The following is a 25,689-nucleotide window of genomic DNA, read 5'->3' on the forward strand; positions in this document are numbered from 1 at the left end:
TCTTCCATGTAGGTGAGGATGATCAATTGCACTTAATTCAAAAGTGAGAGTACCATTCCAGAGCCTGTTTTATCCCAGAGGTGGGAAAGACTCCACTAATAGATCCAAACAGCACAGAAGGAAAGCTCCCTAATTTCAGTAAAAGACAGAGATTTCACGAGGGAAAAGCAAATGGTGGGCACTGTCAATTGGAATCAGTGATGAACGAGAGGTGAAGAGATGGAGAAGGGGAAAGTGAAAGCCTAAAATAAACCACTATCAGGGAAATAGAAAAAGTTCAAAGGATGCAGAATCAAGACTAAAGAGGAGCGCTAAAATGAAGACAACACACAACAGGTGATGAATTAAAGCCCATCCACTCCAAACCCTGTTTTTGTGTCATTATTCCCAATAAGCACACCAAAAGTGAAATAGACAGCATAGAAAACACATAATACTGAAAAAGAAATACACATTTAAGGGTATTTTTAGGCATGACTGAAATAACATACAAAGCCATATAGAACCACATGCTAAATGAAAAATTTTCTCCAGATTATACAGAATAAAAACTTTCAGATAAGAAGTACTGAAGTGCCCGATATTGAGACATGAGGGTGCTCAGAAGTAAGACAGCACAAAAGTCTCTGCTTGTAGAACATGCAATTGACAACCTGACATGACACAGATAATTAAAAATCGACTATTGCAGAGATATTTTTTGTGCTGGTGCCAGCTACTCCCTGCGCTGAGAGAGCCTGTGGGGAAAGGGAAAGAAAGTCCAATAGCCCAGTGGATATGGCACATAACATGAATATGGAAACAGCACAGGGAACTTTATTACAAAACTATTTTGATTACAGAACTGGTAATATCAAGATTCCTAAAAGCAAAACCCCTTACATAGGTACTTTTTTGCATTAATTAAGTACAAAAATCTCCAGGTTTTTTTTACAGTAAAAAGAGGAAGATGTATGTTTTAAACAAGATTTTAAGCAGACATCAATTTATTTGCTAGTTCCATTAACCACTATTCATTACCATTTGGAAAAACACTGCCACAAAAGAACACAGAAATGCTGTCAAAATGTCTTGATGTGTCCATGCATTTATTTGCTATGCAACCCAGAGTTCAGCTACACTTGGCTTAGAACAGCATATTGAAACAGTATATTTTTCCAGTGGAAAAAAAAAGAAAACCAATATTTTTATACTCTGGATTCTGTCATATAAATGCTAAAGATTTATTTACCATTTTCTGCAGACGTGTACCTTATTGCCACCTTACTCTGGGTAAGCAACTTGATGTATTCCCCCCCCATTCCACCATTTGACAAAGTCAAACTGGCATTTATCAATTTAGTTATTAACGTGCTTGGCATTTCCTACTAGAATTTGTTTACTTGAGCACTTTCTGGTAGGAGGAAAACAACCCAAACAACAAAACCCCTCCCAACATTTACCTACCTCTTCCCCATGACCAAGAGACTTAAAGGGAAAGAACCAAGTCTGCAAACTTATTTTGACACTAAAAGTTTTTAACCCATTACCCTGACAGGTTCTTTCCCAACTGAGTTTGCAAAACTCCAACAAAACCCCTTAATTCAGCAGCTCATCAGCAGCTCTGATAACGTTTTTGTTGCTGACCTTTTTAGGCAATACCTGCATTATGCAAAAAGGCAACAGAACTGCACGTGTTGTGTACAAAGCTGGCAGTCATCCCTGTAATTTAGCTCAGTTAACAGAATACATAAAGCACAGGAAAGAGCCCTACAAACTGAGGTTCACTGTTTCTGCACTTAGCTTGCCAGCACTTAGTTTGTGAATTACTGCAATCATGAGGGCGTGTTTGTCCAATTCTTCCTTCTGCAGATTTACGAGCGCTTCTTTTTCTGCCAAGCATTCTTCCAACTGGGATTTTTGAACTTCCAGAGAAGATGCCTGCAGAAACAAACAAAATCTTATTGTTTTCTCCATTACCAACTGAAAAACACAGAGTATAGTAAAGGCTGAGTGGCCTGGTGGTGGACTTAGGCAAGTAATTAAAAAGCAGTCTTAAAGTTACAAGCTTGTTTCAGAAATCTCTCTCAGCTATACAGTTGGTATACATGAATGATTACAGCTACTGCCACACTGCAAAATGCTGGATACCATAGGAAAGCACCAACCTCTTTGTTATCATGGTGCTACCATCCATTTCATTTCAAGCATCACACCAGTAAATATTTACTGAGATAAAAAAAATATTTGCTGTATACTGGATAATATTGCCTGAAGAGATTAAGCTTTTGCTCCCAGGAAATGGAAATATGGTAAAAGTGTTTGTCAGACTGCACACTTTGCATTTGCTGATCAGGTTGCATGTGAAATGAATCTCTGCCTTGTGATTTTAGAGGGAGCCTTACTTGCAGTCAAGGACATGTATGTTGCAATGAAACTTGAGGGGGGTAGGGGGATGGGATTATTTTTTTGTTTTGTTAACATTATCTTGTTAACTTGGTATAGCCAAAGTGGTCTCTCTTTTGAAAAAAGACATTTTTTCTTGGAGATAAAAATGGTTTTTTGTTAGAATTTCAATGATCAAAAGAACCCCAGGATGATTTTGGTGCATACATATGTACCTTAATTCAATGTGAGAAAGGGAGGGAAAGCAAGCTGACCTACATTTTCATTAGTCAAAACTACTGGAGAGGATTTTGTTACACTCTGTTATTTAACACTATGCCACAGGTTTGGTGGGTTTTTTTCCCTTCCCAACATTATGTACTTACACACTATGCTTCACAGAGGCATTATCCATTAGAACTTGATCCTGACTTAAAACTCAAGAGGTACACAATTAAGTTGAGAGAATTTGTTCTTGTCCACTACTACATCAGCTACTCTAGGGTCTTTAGGTATTTAAACACCAGAATACTGATTTACCAACTCTGTCACTTAAACAGATACCTAAAACTCCAATCTCAGGAATGCAGGTGCAAGTAATTCCTTACCTTGACACTCAGTTCTTCCCTTGCTTCCTGTGTTTCATTTAATTCCTTCCTAAGAATATTGATGGTTTGTTCCATATCTGTTTTTTCTTGCTGTTGAGTTTTTATTTTTTCTTCCAGAACATCTATATTCTGTTGCAAGGCTTATGAAAAAGAACACGTTAAAAGATTGGATGCCAAACTTAGAAAACAGACACTGCATTGGCCTCGGAAACAAGGGGCTTTTTTTATTAATTTTTTTTTTTAGACTCAACAGGGCTGCTAATTGAATTACTGAGTAGTGCCACCTACTGCTAAACTTTAGTGGTTGCTTCCAGTCATTTGCAGAAAGAGTTAAATTAAGCTCTTTTAATTTGCAGTTCCTACAGAAAATAGTTCTAATGAACATGTTGCAAGAAGACCCTGAAGGGACACACTATGCAAAGGTTCAATGAAGTCTGGGAAATCAGCTTCATGCATTCTTTCTAAAAAAATTAAAATTTGTATTTGTTTCATTCAATTATTAAATTCTGTACCTGTGGTAACTTTTAAGGTTTACAAGTTGCTTGGTAAGATACAGCACCTTATCTAGAGCCCATAATAACAAGGTCTAGTTAATACAGTTAGTTGTCTAGCTTTAGTGACCTTTAGGTAGGTGACTTACTTGATATTGTGCCATCTCTCTCCTGTAGCTGTTGCTGTAATTCATTTCTGTGATCTTCACTTTTGATTAACTGTGCAGCAGTGCTAAAAGTGCAGAGAAATAAATTTTAATGCGTAAAGTGAGATATGCCACCATTTCCCTGTCCTAAGAAGCTAAAATGATTTTTGTATTATTTCCAATTGCTGTCAAGAGCTTCAAGTCATCAAACCTATGAATGTGCATAGTGTGAGCAGAGATAGATCTTGTTTCCTTCCTGCCACCATGACACAGTCACTGCCCTTCTCTGATCATGGTAGGAACTACTGAAAAGGCTGATACCTGCAGCACAAAGCCCAGAAACCAGTGCCTTTGATCACAGACACAAATAATTTAAAATACTGTGGCAGAGCTAAAATTGTCATTCAATACAAGTAAAAATTAGTGATTAAGATTGCTGAAGTTTTAGCTCTTACTATGCCCCTGAAGAGACAATGCAATCAGTAAAACCAGTTTCAGGTATTATCCCTGCAAGGAAAAAACACCATTCTGAATGTCTCCTGGATTGTCACACAATACTTAAAAGCGACCACACCATAAGACAGTGCCACAGCTTGTGTACAGGCCTGCCTCAGTTCTCACTAGTTCGGGTGATGCTCAATTTCCACACCCATTTAATACAAAGGTACTGGCATCTACCAGCAGAACAGCTCTAACATGAGCACTTTACACTCTGAAGCTAATCTACTTTTACCATTACCAGCCAGACTAATTTCTAAGGCATATACTCTACTTGCCGCTTGCCTTGCCCAGATAGTATCTGATGTCACTTTTGTTTACTTATTTATCCACTTCCTATCTCACAGTTTCTAAGCTGCAGCCTCTAGCAAGAGGGAGGGATGTATATTTCCACAGTCTCCATTTCTGTGGCAGTTCAAGAGTATCTATATAACAAACTGCTCCTCTAGACTGGCATTAACAATGGTCAGCTTTTATCAGAATATCTCCTCAATTACCCTGAGCTGCATATAGTACCATTAGATGTAAGTAGCCAAATTTATTCAGTAGCAAACTAATGTATCAGTATGAAAATTTTCCATCTGAATTAGAACTAAAGGCAATGATTTGGACTGCTCTGATTACTGACAAGGCAAGAGCCTGGAAGGGTGAAGTGAACTTTGCAAGTAAAACCAAGAATAGCATTTTATTTCTCAATGGAATACAAGGCCTGCTTATGAACATATTTTGAAGACATCTTCAGGAAAGCTACATATTAAATTAAATCTGTCAAAGCAGGGCCCTATATTCCCTTTCACAGTGGTGAAAGGTATTTCAGGCCTCTGTTTTAAGCCAGCAAAAAGGAAAAATTACAATTACTCCTCAGGAAGACATAGATAATGCTAGTTTTATAGTTGAAAGAAGATGTTTTATACCACAGGCAGAATACCATCCATCACGACTTCTAATATAACTTACAAATGTGTTAGTAGGGTTGGTTGTTTTGAGTTTTTTTTCCCCAATTTGACAACATTAAGAGAAAACTTGCAGGCTAAAAGAGAATGCACAGAAATCTTTAGGTGATAAAAGAATTGAAGAATTCAAAAACAACCAAAATAACAACTCCACACTCTCCCAAGTGTACCTAAGAACTGGGTCATCATCTTTTTCTTCCTACTATTGCTCAAGTCTATCAACATTCCCTCACCATCTCCAACCAATTAAGGAGCAAAGAAAATAAACCACCAAAGTCAGTACTACAGATTGTCATCCAACATAAATGTATAAACCAACCATGAAGCATCTTTGGCTTCCTCTAACTTCACTTCTCAGATGTTACTTATAGCACAGTTTAAAAACTGAGACTAAAGTGCTATTCAGTTTTACTGTCTGACTTGCTTTAAAAAGCCTGAACTTACCTGTCATTCTGCTGCTTGAGTGACTCATTTAGTTTCGTCATTGCTTCCACTTGTTTATTTAGGGAATTGCATGTAATCTGTAGATCTTTATATTGTCTTTCATACCTACAAATGAAATGTAATTGCTTTGAAGAGACCTTTTATTCTAATAGTTTGCCAAATAAAAATATTTGACATGATCTGTGCAATCATTCCACTCAAGTAACAAGCAAGATGTTTTTGGAAGGGGAGGGGGGGTGTTCAGGTGAGTGTTTTTTGGTGACAGCTGACTTTTAGTGTGTTAGATTTTATGGGTTTGTTTTTTAAATGAACATACTTAGAATCATAGAATCATTTAGGTTGGAAAAGACCCTTTAGATCATTGAGTCAAACCATTAATCCAGCACTGCCAAGTCCCCCACTAAACCACGTCCCTAAATGACCCATCTTTTAGATACCCCAGGGAGGGTGACTCAGCCACTTCCCTGGGCAGCCTGTTCCAATGCTTCACTTGGAAGAAGAAAACAGACAAACAAACCAGCCAAGCTTCAGAGGATCCCTTACATATCATGAATTATTCATGAACAGGAAGCAACCTCCCTCCAATAGAAAACTTTCAGGAATTGACAAAACTCTAAGTACCTTTAGAAGTTTGCAAAGAGCTAATCTATAACAGTTTGTGTGTGTCAGTCATCTTTTAAGGGACCCTTTATGTTAGTCTGTGACCTTGTCTTGTGATACTAAAAACTGAACCTACTGAAGACAATGCAGTGTGTAATTAATACAGGCTTATGAGGCAGATTTCATGCTCTACGCAAACTTTTTCCTACCTTCCTACCAAAAGGCAAATTCTATCCCCTGATGTCAGTTAACTGATTGTTTTTAAGAAACACTGTATTTGAAGCATGAAGGTTGTTTTAAAAATTAAGTTTTTGTTTTAGAAACACATTGCAAGGATGAGAAAGTTTTGTTCCTAATTTGGAGAATTTAAAACTGTTAGATACTAGAGGCTGATTTATTTCCCATGAATTAGGCAATACATATTCACAAAGTGTATGACTGCATACAATTCAAGCAAAAAATGGAGGCACTTCAACAATGACACAGTGTGACATGTCATAGACACAGCTAGACACTTATTCAAGAAATCTAATGGAAAAAATTTTTATACATTTTCCTCCCACAATGACTCCTTTATTTGCAGCAATATGCTTTCACACTTGTCTAATAATGCTTGCTCCCGTTACTAAGCAAGAAACTTGATCTCAATGTTATCAGCTTCTTTGCCTTGCTGACACCTAGTGACCAGACCAGCTCATGTGAGCTGAGAAGTCAAAACTCTTTTAAGTCTTTATTCTTTCAAAGCACATTCTAATTTCAAATATTTTCTATCTTTATGTACTTTGTGTGTCTCACATATTCTTTTTAGCTTAAGATCCCAAAGAAATAATGCTTATAAATAATTCAGGACACACAATGTGCCTCCTTCCTCTGTACCTCACTTTTACCTAATGCAAGTCAAATTTGGTACAGACTTGACCAACGATGCCAAGTCCTACATTATGCAAACATACTGATATTGGCTCTTTCTCCAGAACTCTTGCAAGAATGTCATCAAGACAGCACATAAGATCAAAGACAGACACCGAAAGCATGGTATAATGCTAACAGAAACTAAGCATTGTTAGTTCTGTGTCTTAGACAACAATGCTCCCTTTTTATACAAAGTCTGCGCTATTTCCTGAACTGGACCTTCAGCACCTACAATTCAGTTCTCATTCCACTGAAAGCTGAATGTCAATATATTAATAAATTTAAGTATATTAAATGCAACATAAACTTGAGTTCCTGAATGACATAGGTTAACCTTATTGAAAAGCATATAGAAGAAACATGAAATTAACTTTTCACTTAAAAACATGACACAGCATGTAGTGTTGCTCTTCTAATGTGCCTAGCCCAGTAAAGGACATCATAACTCTTTTTAATGAAATAGGTGTTTAGAGATCCTACATGTCTTACCTCTGAAGAAGATCAAGAGATGATTTTTTTAGTACTTCATGCTCTTCAGCAACTGCCTGCAATTTCCTGTTGTGCTGAAAGAGCTGTTCAATATCAGTCTGTGCCTTTTCAGATTCTACCTGTTGAGCTTGCAGCAAATCATTTAGCTCTTCATTTTTTCGTTTTGCATCCTTCAGCATTGCAGCAAGAGCTCTTGCCTTTGAGTGGAAAGACAGCCCCAAATAAAAAGAAAAAACAAAGCCACATACATTAAAGGGAATTCTGTTTCTCAAGCTGTATTAGGCATGCTTGAGGCTATAGATCTAACACCAAAATGTCACCATCTACACTAAGAGAATAAATTCTCTCACCTACTATTAACTACAAATAATTTGGTTCTCTAAATTCCTTTAGCTCAATTTATAGATAAGGTGAGGGAAGAGGGAAGAATAAAGTAAAAGAGGATACATTTTAGCTACGGATTTAGTAACCAGTAGCACAATCTTTATTATAACCCTTAAAGAATATAAATTATTCTCACACTTTTCAATGTGCAGCTCAAATACAGACACCACAAAAGGAAACTTTATTTGAAAGTTCACCTCTGACCAGTGAATCAAAAGACACAAACAGGAAACAGTTTTTTATATACCAGCAAATTCTATAGAGAATTCTAGTAAGTGGGTTTATTAATTTTTAATATTGCTGAATTAATGCTAATGGTTAATAAACAATAATAAGCAGAGTAGGCTGGTTTTGTTGACTTCCTGTAAGGGAAAGGACACTAAAGAAAACTGTGCCAAAGAACAATCCAGAGGCAAACAGGATGTTCATGGTGAAAATTAAGACTGCCCTAACTTGCAAACGCAGCTAACAGATAAGCAGTATAGTTTCCACATGCATCACAGTTAAAGCTACCCAGGAAATCACTACTCAGTCCCACCTTGAAGCTCCTCTACTCACCTCAGATTCAGCCTGGGCTCTCTGACACCGGTACTGAGCCATCAGCCTCTCAGCCTGAGCCAGAGACACTGCCTTTACTTCCAGAAGATCCTGCAGCCTCGTTTCCTTAGACTGCATATAGGGAGAACATTTCTCATTAACACTTTCTGAAACTACCAACCACAGCATCCCCACACACATTAGGCTGTACTCACGGCTAATGCCAACAGCTTCTGCTCGTAGACATCCATTATGTCAGATATCCTCACATCAGCCAAGGGCTCCTTCATCTGTGGAAAACTTTTCCAATTACTGATACTGGAAATTTCTACTTATACATGTATGCCTAAAGAGCTCCACCTGCCACTAGGCTTTTTAAATTCTCATTTTTGTATCTGAGGCTATCTACCCAAAGATATCCATCTGACCCTTGAGAAAAGTTTGTGAGCAATTGAACCTGTTAGGCTTAATAGGAGTCATCTACAGAAGACTATCAGTCCAGCACTATAAAAAGGTAAAATCACCATTTGAAGATCATTCCCCTTGGTCTAGTCTTTGCTGGAGAATTAGCAGGCCCCTCATAGGACACCTAAAAAAATCTGCCCTAACATTAACAGCACAAAATGCATATGGCTAAAACTCCTTGTTCATACTCCATGGCCTTCTCAACACACAAATGAAGAGAAAAGGCCCAGGAAAGTTTTTCTAGGATACTCTAAAGGATACTATTGAGGACCTACAGAACCTACTGTGTTAACCCAGCAACTTACTAGAGGAAATGCACTGTGTGTGGCACAAGTCCTAAGTGTTTATTAAAGGATATGCCCAGTCAAGTGAGAATGCTACTTAATGATTTCAGGATATTTTCTCTTAGTCAGTGCTGCTGTAACAACAGTCCTGAGCAGCTGTTCACAGATGCTGACGCACAACCAAGTGCAAACTATGCCAGCTGTTCATACACTGAACACCTACAGAAAAGCCACCACCTCTGCACCATCCTGAACCACTATGTAAGAATGCTGTTTGCAAATTAACAGGTGATCCTGTGGAGCTCCAGTTCTCAGCTCGTTTTTCTGTCCCTAAAGTATAAAACAAAGTACTTGCAAACTTAAAATAGCCAAAGGACATAGAAATTACTCTAAGAAAAGCTCTAAGAATGAAATTCCCTTCATTCTCTCTGAACAGTGATACTGTTCACTATGAAAAGTGTTTTCTCAATTATATTTTTACAAGCATTTGAGCTTCACACAGCATACAGACAGAACTCAAGTACTGGATATTTTAAGTGAATGTGTATATTGATTTTGAATTACTAATTAGAAGGTCTAAGAAAAGAATTCATCAACTTTTTCCCTTAAAAAATACAATCAAAGTAGGTTTGCAATCTGTAGCATTACTGGAAGCTGCTGCATTAGTGCTGTGTAGGTACCTGTGGTTGCTTTGATTTACATCAATATAAACACAGCAATGCACCCACAGACTGTCATGTGCAGTCCTGAAAAAGATGATCAATGAGAGCATATAGTGGCAAAGTAAAAAGTAAGCCAAGGAAGACTCATCTGACCTTTTTCACTGTTATTCTGGCATCTGACTGGAACTGGTAGCTCTCTGAGTTTCACTTTTATCAGTTACAACAAAGAGATAAGAGTTGCAAAGCTAAGGCTGGAGGCAGTACCACCAATACAGATATCAAGCTGTTATCAAGAAGCTTTCTATTCCTTTTCCCAGTTTGCATACTGTTCTTTTAAGCCAAAAGAAAACAGAGTCAACAATCCACCTCTCAGTCTAAAGCAGCTACAAAGCAGCTAACTTGCTTTGAACAGAAAAGGGAGAGGAGATATATTCAGTATCTGCCAGGATGGCCCACAAAGCAGCAGCACATGGTATGTGGTGCCTGGTCGGGTGTCTCATTCACAATGCAAGATGCTGCAGAGAGAAGTAAAAACTGCCTTCTGAAATAATAACAGCACCTTTCCAAGAAGGCCACAAAAGCTGAATTGCAAATGCTAGAGTCAGCTATAGCCAACAAAAGGAGAATGTCAGTGTGTGTGTTTAGGCACACAAGAGATACACCACACTTTTCTAAAGCAGCTCAGCATCTCTATTTTATTACAGGCTATATCTTAGGAAGCAGAGGGAGGAGGTTCCTTGTATGTCCCAGCTTGTCTTGGCAGTTGGACTGTACCTGGCTCCTGCCTCCACATCTGACAGCTGAGGTGACTGGAACCCACTGGAGAGGGCCCTCAGTAAGGAGCTCTGCCTTCAGTAGTAGCTCAATATAGCATCTCTAAATTCTGCTCAGGAGCTCAGTAAAAATAGCACATTTCAAACAGGCAGGAATCTAAACAAAACTTAACTGTAACACATACAGTAGTCTGACACTTTGATTTTTATTTCCATCCCTCCCAGTAAAAAAAATGTCAAATGTTTCACAAGGGTATATAAATTCTACTAACCTCTAGTCCAGAATGAAGTTTTTGTATTAATTCCTCAATATTTGAAGCTTTGGATTCATTACTTGAAGGATAGGATGAAGAACACCTCACTGAAGTAGTGCTGATCACAGGTGATTGAATTTGGATTCTCTTTGCTGTGTGCTGCATTTCTTGTTGTCTGTAGGCATTATTTGCTGCAATGCTTTCACCCAGCCTGTATAAACATGAGGCTATTAATGACACAACCTGCTACAAATAGCATTACAAGGAGTGAAGAGAAGAACAACTTCATAACAAAATTAAGTCACATTTGCATTACCACACATTACAAAGATGTGTACTGGACATGGGCTCAAACTGGCCCAAGATACAGAAAAAGGAAAAAAAACCTGTGTATCATGGCTAACTTTTAGAGACAAATACAGAATCTCATCAAAAAGGTCATAGTGCTCAGCTCTTTTTGAGCAAGAGATCACGTCTCTTATGAACCTGAGAAACAGGTTATTTCACCTGTTATTATTCAACTTATCTAGGCCACTGTTTGTCTAAAAGAAGATTGAGGAAGTATTTAGTAATAATTTTTATTGAGCATAAAACTAAGATTGAATCAAGAAATGGCAGAATGCAACCAACAAACCTCAGTCTACAATTTTTCTTGTCTGCAATTCTATTTTACAATACTGTATTGAGTACAGCACATTTGATTTTGTAAAAGTAGGCAGTTAAAAGTGATATCTGTTTAAATCTGTATAGGGAAGAGAACTCAAAAGCTTAGAAAAAAGTAATTTCTGCACCTATATTCCAGTGTCTGTATGTAATTTGTGGCAGGTATTTTCAAGGCAGGTACCAATAACATGTTTCAAAAAAGAATGGTAAACAATAAGAGCTGATTTTAGAGGCACCAACTATAAAATTTTTGCTCTTGATAAATTCCTTAATTATTAAGCTATCCCAACCACTTCATTGAAGTGCTGTCTCAATTGCTTCCTAAGTGAGCATAGCCTATTTTTAACTTGCATTTATAGACATGTTATTTGGCTGTTCCATTGTACTATTCCAGACATATCTGATTGTACAGATCCTTCATTCCTTCAGCCAGACATTTCATTACAGGCCATTATAAAAATGTTTCTTATATCCACAAACCCATATAATTATAGAATAAAGGTTGAAAGGGACCCATCTACAGACCACCTAGTTCAACTCTCCTGCTCTTAGCAGGTTGCCCAGGACTATGCCTTGTAATTTTGACTCTCTCAAAGGCTGAAGTCTCCACAACTTCTCTGGGCAATGTTTTCCAGTTTGACCTCACCTTACTATAAAAGGGTTTCTTTTCTGATATTTAAAGAAATCAAAAAGTTTTTTTCTTTTAATTCAGTTTGTGCCTACATCTAGTGGATACCACTGAGAAGCCTGGCTCTATCTCTTTTGTTCCATTCTATCAGACATTTCAACCCACTGATAATAACCCTGCAAGTCTTGCCAAAAGTAAGCAAGCCTAACTCTTGCTGTCTCACCTTGTGTAATACATGCTCATACCTCAAACCCTTCACTAGAGTCACTCTAGGATGTCCATATAGCTCTTGCTCTGGAGAGCCCAGGCCTGAACACAATACTACAGGTGTGGTGTCACCACAGCTGAGCAGAGGGGAATGATCACCTCCTTTGCCCTGTCTTCAGGACTCTTCCAACAGCAGATCAGGGTGCTACTGATCATCTTTGCCATTCTTGAAGACGTAAGTTACATTTGTTTTCTTCTAGTCTTCAGGAACCTCTCCCAATCACCAGCAATTTTCCAAGACATTCTGGAGTGGCCTTGGAATGAAAACAGGCAACCCTCTAAGCACTCAAGGGCACATCCTGTCAGGTCTTCTGGACTTCTGTACACCCAGTTAGTTTAAATGTTCCATAACCTGACACTGTGCCACCCATAGTATGCCTTGCCTCCTGTAGGCTTTCCCATTGCTCTCAGGGACATTGCTCTGCCTTTGGGAATCCTTGTTAGTGAAGATCAAGCAAGGCATTCAGTTTGTCAACCTTATCAAAGTCTTGTCTACAGGTCCCCTGCCCCACTCAGCAGAAAGGCACACATTTTCATGTCTGGCTTTTGCTGCTGATGTAATGGTCTTTCTTGTTGCCTTGACATCTGTCAGGTTCAACTCCAGGTTGTGATACAATTTAAAATCTTTTTTTTTGGATTTTACTACATTTATGGGAGTAAGGATTCCATCAGAGTTCCTCAATACTTTTTCCATTGTTTAAACCACCTTAAATACTACCTGAACTGCCATCTGCCTGTGTCTTACCCTAGTCTGATCTTTCTTGGAAGCTACTGCAAAAGGGTGAGCAAAGCTTTAGGAACTGAAGAATGACACATCTGATAGAGTTCATTAGAGAGAAATCTGACAGAATATTAGATGCACCCCAAATTCCAAGCACAGACTTCAGACAAATAAGTACTTAGGGACAGGAGTCAATTGCTCCTCTGCTCTCTAGGAGCTGACATAAAATGAACACTATCAGCATTGTGAAGGCTTCCTCTGGCCTCCAGGATCACTGCTGTTTCATAAGTGCACATAAAACAGAAACAAAACAATTTTTCTAAATTTTCTGTCCCTGATGAGCTGAAAATAGTACTCCAAAAAACATGAATATCATTAAGCCCATAAAAATGTCAAATCTAACCAGAGTACCACAAAAATAATTACACTATGGCAGGAAAATCTGGTAAGGGTGCAGCCTCAAACAGTATTTTAAGCCCCACTTGGACTTGCTCTCCATGGTTTGATGTTAAAGCAAATGTCAAAGGCGTAATCAAGCGCTGATCCTAAAAAAGAAATTAATTTGGTCAAAAAAAGATACAGCAGACAACAATAACAACAACAATATCAAGGCCCATAAGCACAGAAATGTTTTATTCAAAACTTAAGTTACCTTCTTAAAGTTTGCCCTTCTAAGCAAACTTAAGTTACCTTCTAAGTTTGCCCTTTCTGAGCCTGAAGTCCACAGAAGACAAGTGATTTTAAAAATAGTCTATACTTCTGAGTATTTGAAATAATTTTTTACATTAAAGGCAACACAACAGGTAAAGAGGCTGGTTAATTCCTGCAAGTTTTCAAGTGCTTGATACTCAACATGAAAGGTCACTAGCTGAAATTATAAAGATTAATCATGGACTGTAAAGCTCATTGTTACCCATTAAATTACACAATTCCCATTCTAGATGGAAAAATCTCCAAAACAGCAAGAAGTGTTTGACTGTCTGGATTGCTTTTCCATCTATAATGTAAATTACTAGTAATTTACTGTAATTAAGGTATTATCTGACCAATAAGTACCAGAAACTGTTTTGGCCATGCAAAGTTCCAAATTAGATGTACATATTTAATAGTAACCACCCCACAAATAATTATATTGTTGTGGTAAATGTTTTCTGGTTTGCTGCCTTAAAACTGAAATCATAATGCAGTCTTAAAGTCTTACCAGGCAGCTAAAATATGATTTCATATGCATTACCAAAACAGATGACTGGAGTAAAAGCAAACTACTGTTTTAGAAGAATTAATAGTGAAACAACCTTTAGGAATTGTGCATAAGGGACTGTATTTTCTTAGAAGCTTTACCACTTCAGAGATAACCATGCAAAACAGTTATAAGTAAAACTACTGTAGTGCAGTGACACTTTATTTCACAGATACATTTCATAAAACATTTTAAAATCATACCTGTAACATTTTGTAGAAGCTGACCTTCATACCAGGTACATCCTGCTGCAATTTCCTCATAAGATCAAGCGTTTTCAAAATAATATCAGCAGCAAGTTTGCTTTTAAATATCCAAGTAGAAAAGCAAATTGGATGAGAAAAAGGTGAGATACATCAAATCAGTACTGACAAATTTAGTCAATTTAAAAAAAAATAATAAATACCTTCACAAAGAAAATAAATATATCTAGCAAGGCAACAATGCTAGAACCAAAGACATCATATTGAGCTCCCTGGACATGTGCCTGAGCTTCTCCAGCATGCCAAGGATGGCAACAATGAAGACCAAAAACACCACTTCCAAGTTGAAAGTGAGGAGGGTTTAATTATAGGTCCAATTATATTTCACTGGGTTTTGGCCATGTAACTTATAGCTATATTGACTTTTAGTTATAATGACTCTGAGCTGAAGGAATGTGTATTTAATTTTCAGTGCAACAACTGCCCTCCATAGTGATGTGTGATATTTTGGAACTATATAAAATCAAAATGATAAATTACGTGCCATGAGCAGTTCTAGTAAGCTTTAACTTGGATCAGCCTGAACTACTATATGAGGTATAAGGTCATTGTTCCAGATAAGTGGATCTCCAGCTTATGCCAAAAACATTATCTGAATGAACTGACCAGCAAGATTACTTCTTATTCCACAAAAATCCTGGGTTTGATTTAATATCGATATTGATTTATATGCATTTAAATGATACTTACAACTAGCATATTATTTCCATTTCAACTATATCATAACTCTCACACCAGTCATGCTTAATTAGATTTTGGATAAATATGTGTGCTCACCACATTTTAGAGTCCCCCAATTTTGTCCCAAAACCGGTATCAATCCCACTATAAGGAAACTGGTGTTCTATCAGACACGTGCATTGGGTGGCAGTCAGAACCTTTGAGACATGCATTTTCAGCGTGTCATCTCTGCAGAGCAGTAGGGAGAGTTAAGAATAAACTGGTATTGGCATTGGCACCAAAAGGCAACATTTTGTAAAAATACGGGACACACAAGTTAGGGCATCAAAGCACAAGAGCCTCTAAAAATGCTTTTAATACCCAACAACATCAAGAACTGAAATCATGCCTAACTGAGACGTCAAATAAGCTTCACTTTTCACACAATTGTTGGAAACAGACAGTGAAGGAAAACCTCAGTAAAACAGGTGTCATAAAGAAACACAGTGAACAAAAGGCAGGGACCAGGGAGTCCCTAATACAAGAACCAGGTACCTAGAAGTGATCTAGCAGGAACTTCTCCACAGAACTCAGCTTAGATGCAGGACTGTACCCTGCAGTCATGCCCTTCTTACAAAACTTACTGTGGACACTAAGGACTCAATGAGGAGTGTAAAATTGTATCATTCTAAATTATTTTGCTTTTTTTCTCTTACCTAAATTTGTATTGTATTTGGCTGGGAGTTTCACTTGACTTGACTAGGCAACAATACTACATGAATCAAGAAGATGGCCACCCAAATTCCCCACACAATTTACATAGAAAACACTCATCTTCATTTTTGATCTACAAAGTGCTTCTGTTCTGTTGAATAGCCACAACATTTTATCCTGCACCACTGTATTACAAAATAATTTCACAGCAATTAGAAAGCTACTCTAAATCTTGCAAGATGACACTTCTAAGTAAAATTAGGGCAGTTACTGTCATTAGAAGTTATTCAAGTGACCCAAGGTGGACATGTCTTTTAACATTAAGAGCAGATCACGGTGGAAGAATAATATATCAGCTGCCAATAAGTACATAAAAAGGATATTTGTCAGGACATTAATAGCCTTGACCATTCTTTCACACTTTTTCTTCACTAATAGCTCATCCACAATCTGCTCTGGCATCTGAAGATGATCAAGAAGAACAGGCAGCAAAAGATCCATAAAGTGTTCAGCTGATTTGCCATTCTTACTGTTAATAACATCCTGTAAAAAAGACATTTCATTTTACGTCAATATTTAAAAGTACAGCACAAGGAAGCCAAGCTTACTCTACCCCTTCCTGTACCGGTCTGTGTTCCTGCTTTCTCAGCCTCTTGCTATTTCAGGTTTAAGATGGCTGACCAGTATCATACCGGAGGAGGAAGTTTAAAGGGAACAGAAACAGCAGGAACTTCCTCATTTCTGAAAGTCCTAGAAAGGAATTCTGGTAGTTTTCTAGCAGCCTCATGAATTCATAAACTGCCATGTCTTCCACTTACAATGCAGACATATTTCTAAAATACTTCACGTCTTTAAAAGAACGGTTGTTGTATGAAGTACGTTTATTTCAATGTAACTATTTTACAGTGAACTTTATTATTATATTGTATTATATATATAAAATAATATCTATTATATTATTTATTTATTGTTTTGTATAAGCTATTTTTCAAGTCAAATTATAATAGTTGTTTAAAAATAAAAGCTAATAAGAAGCTTTTTAAACTCAGTTATCAGTCCTGGTACCTCAAAAATCTCTTTGAATAGCTGCAATGCTAGACCTGAACAGTCTTCAGAGCCTTCCAATGGTTGGTTTGACAAGTGCACCAATGCAACAGATGGTTCAAAACTCTTGGAGTGAGTGACAAGTCTGGTGTTTCCAGAGACTGGCAAGCCAGCTGGTTCCAGTATCGCCTGCCGCAGGGTGTGACGCAGTTCTAGCACAGAGCAGAAGGCAAGCAGCAGCTCTAAGATCTGTGTGAAGTGAAGAAGAGTTCAAATGCTTTTAAACCAAGAACTTATACAGAAACTGCAACTCCCATAACACAACTCTAAAGAGATATGCAAATTCTATTCAACTCCTTTTAGCACTTGAAAGTTTTCTGAGGAATAATTTTCTTTCTTTAAAGCCAAGTCAGCAGCAGAAACAGTTCATTGGAGTGGTGAAGGCTTGTGTCAGTATTCAGTGTATTGCTTTCTTCAGACATGACTGCTGGCTAATGATACAGTAAAAGTACAAACATGTATACACTCAGCATGAAGAAAGCTATCAAAGAGTAAACATTCTGAGACAGGAATGGATGCACACCCATTTTCTGAGCATGGAAAGAGAAAACCACCCTGGAGAGCTCCTTGTCAATATGCCTCTCTAAATAAACCAAATAAACAACAACAAAAATCACACAGAGAGAAACAGTAGCATCTATTAATAACTAGTATGTGTAACACATTCATAGAAAAGAGCCCCAGATCTGTTTCACAAATATATTTTCATTTTCACATTTCATATTTTAGCCTTTAGTGACAGATAGCAAATGTTTCATTCACGTAAGGTAGTAGTGAGACAAAGCTGAATGTAACAGTTCACTGCTTAAACAGAAGTGGCATCTATTCAGCTAAGGTGAGAACACTTATCTCTGCATGTTTGAAATTAGCATCAGGGTTCCCTGATCACCAATTGAAGTTTGAGTAGTATTAATTCAAGGTTTAGAGAGCAAAGGGGAATACACTGCATTCCTGGTAAATACCAAAATTTCTTATTAACCAAAGCACAAAAGGTGTTTATGTTGGCTTTTTGCCTTTATATCGGTTGCCTGAAAGCAGACATACAATCTGGCCAAAACCCCAACATTACAAATTCAACCTGACAGCCTTTTGAATAACTAGAAAATATAAACTTGTGAATTCTCTAGGGCATTAAAGAACCCTGAGGTCAATGTATCTCATCACCAACCCTTGTACACAAACAGAAGAGAAACTTGATTAGGATTGTAGCCTCTTAGCCTTTAACTGAAAAAGTATAAATACCTTAGATGATGAATCAGGATCCCTTCCATGAAGAAGGTCTAACACTTGACCAAGGCAAGAGGTAAAGTGCTTGTATCTACAGCATGCATAGAGAAGAAAAAAATTATAAATACAATTGAAATTTCAGCACATTTAGACATTTAAATCAAGTGATGAATGAAAGTGCCCTCTATTCTTCTTACCCCCAAACACCTCAAGTACAGTGATAGTTTTGATAATTTAATTTCTACAAAAGAACAAAACAGAAAAGAACAAAAATAAACAGCCCAACCATTAAAAAAATTCTAACAATGAAAGCAAATTCCTTAAAATAAGTTCTGATTTTTCACCTATTCCTACTGCTTGATTTAGATTGAAAATCAGCACCTAAGTTCTGCTAGTGGAATTTGCAGAACTACTAGAGTACTAGAACTACTCTCCACAGAACAACTCTAACACCCCTCCCCCTGTAAAATTATTACTTCTTGCAACTTCAACCATACTATTCCACTTCAAGAATATATAGCACTTTAAAAGGCAGGATAGCTACTCATTTTGTTGTCTGACTACCAATACTGTCCAGACAAAAAATTACAGTACAGGGTGTTCAATATTTCTTCAGTGACAATGGAAAAAACAGGGTTTGAGTCTCACTTCTGTGTCAAACTAGTAACTCAACAACCCTTTAGGTTCAGATATAGCAGTTATAAATATAATCAGCTAGCAACATTCAAAAAGCATCTTGGGATTTTTTTTCCCAGTGTTTGGTTTAGAATTCAAATAGCATACAACAAAGAAACAGAACTAGAGCTTAGGAAAAATACTTTTAGGAAATGAAGCCATACCTGGCAAGATAATCTGCAACTTTGGGGTTCTTCAGAAGATCCATGAGTAGATCAACAGAATATTTTCTCGTCAGAGTATCTCCATTTACAACAATATTGAATATTAACTGAAATGTCTGATGGATATTTTGAGCGTGAAAGAGCTGAAAGGAAGAAGAAAGTTATGTATAGGCACATATTTTGTTGGGTGTCTTGCTTATTGAAATTAGCTGGAATTAGAATTTTATTTGGTCAGTGTGGCAGTTGGTTTTATCTACAACTTAAGAATAGAAACAACTTCAAAGACTCACTTACTTTTTCTCCTACTTCTTCATTTAGAGTAAGGCTTGATAATATCGAAAGTGCAAACACAACCATGGTCAAATTGCTATGGGCCAAGTAACTTATTAAGGTACGATAGAAACTCTTCACATTATTCTACAACAAAAAGGAGAAACAAAGGTATTACAAACCCACCAAATTTACAGGTTTGACATATTTATACATAAGCCATACAAATAATGAATAATACAAAAATAAGTTAGTATGGTAAGTTCTCTAGGTAAGCTATTTCATTGTTCTCTACTGCACAATACTGGCATTAATGTTAATGTTCTCTTCCAAAATCTGTAAGGAAAAATGAGAAAAAACACCCCAAAACAACAGAGAACCAACCAAGGAAGAAATTCCATTATAATTTAAAAGAAAGATGAGAAAGTAATTTTGCTAAAGCCTATAAGAGAAAATAATCACTGAAAATTGACTCCCATCCCTTCTCTGATTAATGATCAGAGCTGACAATAGCTTCTCCTGTTTTTTTGCCCCCTGCCTCTCCTCCAAGGTAAACAGAACAACATTTACATTTATGTAGATTCATTTCTCTTTCTGAATTAAAAAAATATTTGCACTGATTTATGAAGACGCAGGAACCAAACAGTTCAGATATGTATATGTATTTGAGAATTCAAGGGCCCTAACATGAAAATCAGTGCTATTTTATTGATTTATCTTTTGAAAGGCAAATCTCTATCTTGCTTACCAAAAATTCATCTACTATAGTTTTATTTTAATTACATTTAGTTTTTCTACAGAAGGGTGACCAAATTTTAAATTCACCTTTCAGCGGCAGAGAACAGTTGATAACAATAAACGCATAAAACAAGCCAGGGCAACAACACAGCAATGTAACAAGGGAAAGAGAATACCCAACTTCCTGTTCTACTGGTTATTTTCTCCAACATGGGAGAAACAACTGCCCATTTGGCAGAACAAGCAGGTCAGGGTTATCACTGAGAAAAAGTGTTTAAGAAGTACTAAGGTAATTACCTAGAGTTAATTATCTTCCCCTTAAGACAGAGAATCATGACACCAAAACAAAGCTCTTACCGAAGATTTTATTTGACTTTGAATAGACAAGTTGTGACGACAGAGGTTTGCCAGGAGTCCTAAACATGGTACTGTTAACTCATCTTCAGTGGATTGACTTAAAAGAAAAGTCCAAAAGATGTTTTCATTGAAGCATCCTGAATTTAATTACAAGAAATTGTACAGTGGGGGCTGGGAGAGCTGGGTGGTTGGGGGACTTTTAGTTTGTTTTGTGACGGCAGGAGCTTGTTTTTTAATGAGACACCATTTCACCATGCAAAACAAAATTCAGATTGTAATTCATGCTGTGTGGGCAGCTCTTAACTGAATACATCTGGAAAACCCCAAAGTATCAGAGATCACTGCTATCAGAGGTCGTTTATTACACATACTGCTAAGATTCATTAGATTTTTTACAAGGGCACTTGAATCATATTTTTATTAATCTAACAAGTCTGCTTCTAGTGACAAGCATGAATTTCCTCCCGGCTTTTCTCTTAGCTCCCTGCTCCCAGAGGTGTGGAGGTGGGCTGAGGCCAAGTAGTATTCCACCACCCAAAGTCCCAATCACTGCATCTGACAATCTGTAACAAGGACATGGTTTTCAAAGGAAAGTCTGTTAACTTCAGAGCACAGCTCACTCTGGAGACCAGGTTAGTACAGTACTCTAATGGCCTTCAGAAAATTTAGAAACTTAGTTCATTGTTTCCCATAAGAAAAGACACCGAGTACACACTTACACACGATGCATTAGAAACAAAATCAATCCATCGATGTTGGTGCCAGCACAAAGGATGGGAATGTTGTAGGTTAGTCTCTGCAGCAACTGAATACCCTGAGGAAACAGAAAGCTGTTCACATGCCTGTCCTACACCATCCCAGAAGGAATGTTGCAAAAGAGGAAACTGAAAGGACAAATATCAAAACATCATAACTTTTCAGACTCTAACATTAACAACAATTACACAAGCTGCTGCAAGCACATTGTAATGTCCTAACATACTGACGTACTTAGTAAAAGCCCAAAAAGATTATTAAGATTTTATATTGACAGAGGAATTACCATTTCAGACCATTTGATGCCTCAAGTTTTAGCTTTCATATTTTTCAGATTCTGTACTGCCTTGGTGTGTAACTCTGAGCTACATATTAACAGTTAGTAAGTTCTCTTCACAGGGTAGATAGACAAAACAATCTTTTTCCAGCCCAAGAACCAAGGACACTGTTGCAGCTTCAAGCCCAAAAAGTATAAATGGCAAATTGAAGAGAGCAAACAAGGAGGATGGGACTTCATAACCTGAAGCAGTGATTGGACAATTAATTCTTTCTCTTGTAGAAAGGACGCTTACAGGAAAACAGGCTTGCTCTAAAGACTGCCAAGAGATCTAAGGGTAGCAAAGTCCTTCATACAGCACTCTTCTGGCATATAACTGAAGTCAATACACTCAAACATGACAAAAATCACAGCAGAGGTTAGCAGTTAAAACAAAACCTCGCAATTTAGACATCTAAGAGCTTAAGGTCTGAAGTTTGGATTTATCTGGTGGCTACAAAATCTCTCCTACTGACTGGCCATCACTTGGATCCCTAGATCTTGCGGTACTCCTAGTGTTTTGACAATTAAGCAAACCACAAGAAAAGGGATATTTACTGGATGCCTAACTTATTTTCCACAGAATAAGAGCCACACGACTACTAATAAATTAATTTTCTGCTTTTCAGGAAAAGACAAGTGACAGTAGGCAACAGCAAGTATTTGCTGAAAGCTTAGGGGACAACCTGGGCTTATTTGAAAAAAATAAAGAAAACTTTAAGGGCAGATTAAAATTGGTGAGATCAAACATTCACTGTAAGCTTCGATTAGTACAGCACCTGGCATACACTGGCAGATAGCACTAACAGCAACAGAGGAGGCCATACATGCTCTGCAAACCTCCCATGAAAACAGGCAGCCACACCTTTCCTTTCACTCCTTCACAGTTACCTGTCAAGGTACTGATTAGACAAAATGATCTCCAGTCCTGTGTTATGAAACAGGCTTGTGTCAGGAGAAACAGCCAAATACCTCAACTGGAAATCAATCTTCTGAGCTCTCAAGCAGTGACTTCTTGAAATAATTTTTTAAAAGCAGCATTTTTTTTGGTTGGTTGTTATCTTTTGCTTTGTTGGATTTTTTTTTTTGGTTTTTTGATTAGAGGAAGTGTGAAGTACATCAAGATTAAAGAGAGTACAAAGAACTCTATAAATAGTTAAATTCCTGTCATACCCACCTCATTCAGCAAATACAGTCAACAAATATGATCAACTTTCCCTTGACACATTATTTCCAACAGAGTTTTTGAAGAGTTATTATATGCATACAGTATAATGTTTATTATGCAACAGTAGCCAAACATTATTAAGCATTAGTTCCTTTACCTGTAATAAGACTGGGTCACTCAGATTAGTAGAACTTCGATGAACCACTCCTGCCAGCACGCTGGTCAGATTGTAGGTGTCCTGGAGAGCTTCTGTGGTCTCTGTGTCTGAAGCTGGAGTTTAGGAATTATTAGCAAAAACCCCATCTAATAGCAAAAGAAACTGTTGTATTAGCTACCAGCTGAAGCAGAAGCCAGTCTCTAACCAGTTCCTCATATATGTTTTAAAGGTAACCACAAATAAATGACAGCTCCCATGCACTTGCCTCTCTACCTCACTTCTGGACTTACAGTTACAACACTAATCCATTTCCTTAGGATGCTTGGAGACTGAAAGAATAGTCTACCTCCTACCTACCAAGTTTCATTTCTGAGATCTTGAAACCTGTACTTCAAAGGCTTTGATCTTAAACTCAATGAGCTCAGTTTCTTGCCTCATGCTATGGTGGAAAGGTAGACTCAAACTGGTAAGTTGATAGGGTTATCTAGCATTAGTTACATAAATAAATAGAAGCTAGTTCTGCTTCTATAGGCAATCCTCAAAGAGATACAGCAAAACAGGTAGAGCAAGAGGACTTAATTCTTAAAATTTTCCGGACTGAACCCCAGCAACAATAATTTTACAGTAATTGTTCCAAAAACATAAAAGGAAGCCCAGAGTGGCTTAAATTCCATGAATCAGAGAAGATTAACAAGGGAGCATCATAAAGGACTCAAATATTGAAAAACTACTTGTATATGATGAGAAACAAAGCAGTGATGGGATAACTTTTCTCTGTATATGTAGGTTGTGCTCTGAGCACAGAGCTCCCTGGACAATGAAGTCCCATTTCTAGTAAGTAGAGGGGGAAAAGACCCCAAAAAGGCATCTCAAAACACAAGCAAAAGGCAGCAGAACTTCTTTTGCAGGTGGGAAACCTGATGCACATAGGCCAGGCTATTGGAGAGCTCACACTGCCAGCAAACACTCCAGTGGGAGAGGTAAACTGAGGTGATGACAGTTGAGGATGTGACATGACTTCTCCCTAACCCTGCATACCCTAGCCAGGTTTCTCACTTGATAAAATACGTAGTCTTTTCCAGCTCCAAAAATAAAGGACAAGAGAATAATTTCTCACCCTACCCAGTGGATAAACAAATTCTGACAAAGCATGATCATTGTCATTCACAGGGATGGCTTCAAATCTCCTTCTCACTGCAAAACTTCTTAACAGGTGGCTTAGCCAAGCACTCCACTACGATGAAAAATACTTTCTTTCACACCTTATGCTTCTTCCAAGACATTCATCACCACAGAATCAGCATCTGTCTTATCTTCCCTTGCCCAGATAAGATAGAGATAAAAAAGTTCAGATGCAAACCTTACCTAACTGTGATAGCAAAGTAACCACAGACAAGGCCAGAGAAGGTTTTATATTAGTGTCCTCCAGGAGCTCTACAAGGCAACTGACACATTCACTCGGGAGAATCTGGTTTGAGGCGAAAAAACGGGTAAGCTTCAGTCCGGAGATAACCTGGAGATGAAAGGAGAGAAACAATCTTACTTACTCAACTGCAACAATGTAACTGATACAGAAGTCCAAGCAAAGAGTTGTAGGAAATAGATTTTGTCCTACTTGACAAACTGAGAATGTAAGTCCCATTCTAACGGGACATTTATGTTCACATCTGCTGGGGAAAAAAACCCCAAAAACCAGCAGTAAAAGAAAAAAAAAATCTGTTTATCATTCCTTTATGCATGGAAAGTACAAGTTTATTTATTTTGAAAGAAGAGCCCAACAGATGGCTCAATACAAACACGTAGCAATCAGCCTGCCTTACGAAGGTGTGTACAGGGACCCAAAGGTGGCACTCCCCGGGGAGGAGCTGCAGCAGCAGTCAGTGCTTGTTTTGGGAGCACTCTGTGACTGGGATGAGAAAATGGAACCTGACCTCGAGGAACCCGATATAAGAAAAAGCCAAAAATTATACACCTTCACACCAATACAGATAGACACGATTTATATTTTACATACTGGAAACGCATAATGTTGATTTCGTGTATTCCCTCTCTGTCTCTTAAAAGAGATATAGAGAAGAAAACAAAACAAGATACTAACTCTCATATAAACAATCTAGCAATCAAATAAATTTCAAATTTATAAATATAATAAATAAATAAATAAATAAAAATAAATCAAATTCTAGCAATCAAAATATATCTGAATTTGAAACAGGTAACTCGGAGATTAATTCAAAGGCATAACACAAAGCTGTACCTGAAGATCAGGGAAATGCACTGGCCCACCTCCTAAGCAGAAAACACGTTTGAATACGTGTTGCACCGAACTGGAAAACTCCAGACACGAGACCAATTCGTCATTCACACGCTATTTTTTAAACTTTGAAATGATGCATGCGGGCCAGAATTTTGGGGATAAAGAAAAAAAAAAGTCCCTCTTAACACATACAACCTGCTTGCCCTGGGTGCATATAGACTCACAACACACCTTTGTAAACACACCGTAAAACATTATCATAACGGACACCACAGCCACCCCCCGGCCCCGGGACGGGCGCCGCACTTACCTCCACACTGCGCTGCAGGAGAGCGGCGTTGTGCGCTGTCTTGGCAGCGCGGTACTCGGCGGCTGCGAGGAGCAGCGCCTTCATACAGCCCAGGGCGTCCATGGCGGCCCGGCCCCTCAGACGCTCCGCACTCGGCCCTCACTCGCATTTCCCGCCGCCGCCGCCATCGT

The 25,689-nt window shown here is 37.9% G+C and overlaps 1 protein-coding gene across 1 annotated transcript; it reads right to left on the minus strand.

Moving 5' to 3' along the window:
• Positions 1-1,071: 1,071 nt before the first annotated feature.
• On the minus strand, positions 1,072-25,689 carry CIP2A (cellular inhibitor of PP2A). Its single transcript, XM_014253307.2, has 21 exons — positions 25,520-25,689; positions 24,318-24,465; positions 22,953-23,065; positions 21,275-21,369; positions 20,556-20,652; positions 19,485-19,607; positions 19,191-19,333; positions 18,367-18,442; positions 17,086-17,313; positions 16,404-16,563; positions 15,424-15,565; positions 14,587-14,686; positions 13,570-13,688; positions 10,883-11,075; positions 8,642-8,716; positions 8,448-8,558; positions 7,506-7,702; positions 5,505-5,609; positions 3,613-3,695; positions 2,973-3,112; positions 1,072-1,920 (listed from the first exon to the last, which is right to left on the minus strand). The coding sequence occupies exons 1-21, from the start codon at positions 25,619-25,621 to the stop codon at positions 1,750-1,752; spliced, it is 2,721 nt and encodes a 906-aa protein (XP_014108782.2). The 5' UTR covers positions 25,622-25,689; the 3' UTR covers positions 1,072-1,749.

The sequence above is a fragment of the Pseudopodoces humilis genome, chromosome 2, assembly GCF_049639895.1.
Source record: "Pseudopodoces humilis isolate 2021_Gansu_Grassland_sample_001 chromosome 2, ASM4963989v1, whole genome shotgun sequence".
Lineage (NCBI taxonomy): Eukaryota > Metazoa > Chordata > Aves > Passeriformes > Paridae > Pseudopodoces > Pseudopodoces humilis.